The sequence below is a fragment of the Ipomoea triloba genome, chromosome 16 (genome assembly GCF_003576645.1).
Source record: "Ipomoea triloba cultivar NCNSP0323 chromosome 16, ASM357664v1".
Lineage (NCBI taxonomy): Eukaryota > Viridiplantae > Streptophyta > Magnoliopsida > Solanales > Convolvulaceae > Ipomoea > Ipomoea triloba.
This window is the reverse complement of record NC_044931.1, coordinates 11,879,416-11,883,541: the sequence shown is the minus strand read 5'-3', so window position 1 is coordinate 11,883,541 and position 4,126 is coordinate 11,879,416. Positions and strand designations below refer to the sequence as shown.

Sequence of the window (4,126 nt, the reverse complement as noted above, 5' to 3'; positions counted from 1 at the left end):
AGTCTGCCAGAATTTCCTTAGGAAAACCTTATCCCTATCTGACACAATGCTCTCAGGTAGTCCATGAAGTTTATAGATGTTTTCCATGAATTCCCCAGCCACAGATTCTGCAGTGTAAGGATGTGACATAGCTATGAAATGGCTGTACTTTGTCAATCTGTCTACCACTACTAAGATTACCTCCTTTCCATGGGATTTAGGCAATCCCTCCACGAAGTCCATAGAAATCCCTTTCCATGCTTGATCTGGGATAGTTAAGGGCTATAATAATCCTGGAGAGGCTACATTTTTAGTCTTGCATCTTTGACACACATCACACTGTCTAACCATGGCTGCTATTTCTGCTTTCATTCCCTTCTAGTAAAATAATGATCTCAACCTCTGGTAAGTTCCTTGCTGCCCTGAATGACCCCCTAGAGGAGAGTCATGCATCTGAGTCATCAATTTTCCTCTCAGATTCCCTCTACTGCCAATGTAAAGCCTCTGCTTGTACTTAATCAACCCATCACTCACTGTTATTTTAGGATTCTGATCAGGTGTAATAAGGGTGGTAGTCAACACCTCTTTTGCCCAATCATCATTCTCATAACTTTGAGCTATCTTCTCTGCCCACTGGGGTTTGACACTGGAAATGGCATTCATTGCAGTGTCCTCATGATCCACCATTCTCCTAGAAAGTGCATCAGTTGCACAGTTATCAACCCCTCTCTTATACTGTATTGTATACTGCAACCCCAGTAATTTAGCTAGTCCTTTATGTTGAATGGCAGTGGTTATTTTCTGTTCTAGGAGGAATTTCAAACTATGGTGATCAGTTTTGATAATGAAATGCCTCCCTATTAGGTAAGATCTCCATTTCTCCATAACATTGATAATGGAGAGATATTCCTTCTCATATATAGACAGCCCAAGGTGCTTGTCTCCAAAAGCCTTGCTAAAGTAAGCTATTGGCTTACCTTCTTTAATCAAGACAGCCCCCATGCCCTTATGGCAAGCATCAGCTTCCACAGTGAAGGTTTTGTTGAAATCAGGGAGGGCTAGGACTGGTGCTGAACACATAGGTTGTTTCAGTGTCTCAAAAGCAGTATCAGCTTCTGATTCCCACTGGAATGAGTTCTTTTTCAGCATGTTAGTTAAGGGTTTGCTGATGATCCCATAACCTTTAATAAATCTCCTGTAATACCCAGTCAATCTTAGGAACCCCCTCAGGCCCTTAATAGTTGTAGGTTTAGGCCATTCAACCACAACTAGCAATTTAGAGGGGTTAGTGTGCAACCCAGTTCCAGAAATGATATGTCCCAAATACTCCACCTCTTCTTTTGCAAAGGAGCATTTGCTCAACTTAGCTAGCAACTTGTGTTCTCTCATTAGCTGCAGAACTGCTCTGAGATGATTCCAGTGAGCTTTTAGATCAGGACTGTAAATCAGGATATCATAAAAAAAAACCAGCACAAACCTCCTTAATAATGGCTTAAACACATGGTTCATCAATGCTTGAAAGGTTGCTGGGGCATTTGTGAGGCCAAAGGGCATGACCCTGAATTCATAAAGGCCCTGATGTGTCCTAAAAGCAGTCTTATACTCCTCCCCTTCCTTCATCCTCAGCTGGTGATATCCTGCTCTTAGGTCCAGCTTAGTGAAATGTTTAGAACCCGCCAACTCAGAAAAAAGATCTTCCACTAAGGGAATTGGGAACTTATTCTTCACAGTGATATCATTTAATGCCCTGTAATCTATACAAAATCTCCAGGTACTGTCTTTCTTTGGAACCAACAAAACAGGAGAAGCAAATGGAGATACGCTCTCAGTAATCACTCCTGCCTTCAACATCTCCTCTACCATCTTTTCTATGGTATTTTTTTGATCAAAAGAGTACCTATATGGTCTCTTATTCACAGGTTGAGCCCCAGGTATTAGTGGAATGGAGTGATCATAGGCCCTTTTTTGAGGTAAGGCTTTAGGTTCATCAAACAAATCTTGGAATTCCTGAATCAGTTCTGCCAATTCCTTAAAATCTGTCTGCATAGTGACTAAACAACACTGGTGCTCATTTGCCTCATTTACCAGACCTTCACAGTCTATTAAAAATCCCTGAACCCCATTCTTCTGCCATCTCTTAGTATCCTTCTTAGTAGCTGCTTGCAAAATCTGAGGTTTTCTGGTTAGCCCCTTCAATAAGACTCTTTTGCCTTCCTTGTGAAATGAGATGCCAGGAGGTCTAGTGTGGAGTTGAATAGGTGCAAATTGGTCTATCCAATCCATACCAAGGACCATGTCACACCCCCCTAACCTTAGTAATCTGAAGTCCTTTTCAAACCACTCCTCTTGCACCTGCCATTTCATCCCTTTACAAATAGAGTCACAAATCAATTGCTCTCCATTAGCTACAGTTACCCTCAGAGGATGAGCTCTTTCTGATTCAATTCTCAATTGAGTGAGCAGCTTAGGGTCTAGGAAGCTATGAGTACTTCCACTGTCCACTAGGATCACCAACTGCTGCCTTCCAATAGCTCCCAACAGTTTAATGGTGTTCAGACCTTCTCCTCCCATCATAGCATACAAGGAGATTTCAGCTTGCTCATATGATTTTTCCACTTCCTGGGCTGATTCTTCATTGCTCAATTCTTCAGAAGTATCATAAAACTCACTCTCCTAAATGATATTGAAAGTAGGACTCTTGCACTTATGCCCAAGTTGCCATGGTTCAAAGCATCTAAAGCATCTATTTTGCTCCCTTAACTGGGATTTGAATTTTGCCACTTCAGGCCCCTTGGCAGTGCTATTAAAGCTGTTGGATGCTGCTGATCCTTGTGAATTTCTAGGCCTTATTTCAGCAGGTTTGGATGTATAGGGTTTTGGTGTGTATGTAGATGTGTATGGTTTGGTAGATGAGGAGTTTGCAAACTGATTAGGTTTTGTAGTGAAGTGGGAGGGGTTTCTGTACAATTCATTGGGCTTGAATCCCTTCTCAAACTGTTTGGCAAACCAAATTGCATCTGCTAAGGATTTAGGCTGAGCTGTTCTCACAAAGCATTTGAGGTTCTGCTTGAGTCTAGCTACATAAGCTTCCAGGAAATATCCCCCATTCAGAGTGGGATGATTCTGGAGCAACAAGCTTCTAAACTCCTCAAATCGGTCTGTAAATTCCAACACCATTCCATACTGCTTAAAACCAGTAAACTCCTCCATCACTGATCCACTATCCCCTCCAAACCTTCTACACACAGCTACAACAAATGGTGCCCACTCAAAAGCACCTTCTAGCCCAGTTAAGTAACTCTCAAACCACAGTCCTACCTTCCCTGTCAAATTCACATACAATACATGCATATCTTCAATTTGAGGAATATTAGCCATCAAGAAGAATCTCTCACATCTATTAATCCATAATCAAGGCTGTTCATAATCAAAAGGAGGAAAATCATATCTATACCTGAGCAGATGATGTTCAGTGTTTTGCCTAGGCTGTGGCTCTCTCCTTGGCGCCCAATCACGATTGATCCTCTCCGACTCCACCTCACTACCGGATTCCAAATCCGCAGCCTCCTCTTCTCCAACAGGAGCTTTTCGACCTTCTCCTCGTTGGATTTGGATTCAAGCGAGATCTGGAGTGAGGCTCCTGACCTCCACCATTTACAGATGATCCTCCCGGAGCAGTTTCTAAGATCGGCGGTGGCGGACGATTGAGTTGGATTGTTTCGACAATGTCATCCTTCCAACTGGCTATTTTGCTGTCCATCTGAGCAACTAATTTCTCCATTAGCTCACGTGTAGCTGTCGACTGTGCTTCCACTTGTTTATTGAGATCAGCCACAGTAGCTTCCAGTCTGCTTACTCTCGCCTCCATTAGAGGGCTCTGATACCAATTGTAACGGCCTGGGAAGTTTGCTAAGAACAGAAAGAAGAAGTCGAGAGAGTAGAGAGAGAAAGGGAGGGAGAGATTTGAAGAGGGAATTGAATTTGCATTTCAAAAACATAGCATTTCCTTGTTCTACAATTACATTTATCCAAAATCAAATAACTGCCAACATACACAAAAACGGTGTCGTCTGATAGCTAACCGTTCGGTTAGTTGCAGGCTTCAAACGACGTCGCACGATCCCAACCGCTTAACTGCCGACTTCAC

The 4,126-nt window shown here is 42.6% G+C and overlaps 1 protein-coding gene across 1 annotated transcript; it reads right to left on the bottom strand.

Moving 5' to 3' along the window:
- Window positions 1–357: 357 nt before the first annotated feature.
- On the bottom strand, window positions 358–3,847 carry LOC116007955. Its single transcript, XM_031248616.1, has 3 exons — window positions 3,525–3,847; window positions 2,758–3,376; window positions 358–2,652 (listed from the first exon to the last, which is right to left on the bottom strand). The coding sequence occupies exons 1-3, from the start codon at window positions 3,845–3,847 to the stop codon at window positions 358–360; spliced, it is 3,237 nt and encodes a 1,078-aa protein (XP_031104476.1).
- Window positions 3,848–4,126: the final 279 nt, after the last annotated feature.

What these genes read in the sequence shown, in the direction of transcription:
- LOC116007955 (XM_031248616.1), bottom strand. Translation starts at nt 3,847, where the DNA reads ATGGAGGCGAGAGTAAGCAGACTGGAAGCTACTGTGGCTGATCTCAAT. An exon ending in GGCTGCGGATTTGGAATCCG is followed by an intron (nt 3,377 to 3,524) that starts GTAGTGAGGTGG and finishes ATGGATTAATAG; the next exon opens with ATGTGAGAGATTCTTCTTGA. An exon ending in CTGCCAAGGGGCCTGAAGTG is followed by an intron (nt 2,653 to 2,757) that starts GCAAAATTCAAA and finishes AATATCATTTAG; the next exon opens with GAGAGTGAGTTTTATGATAC.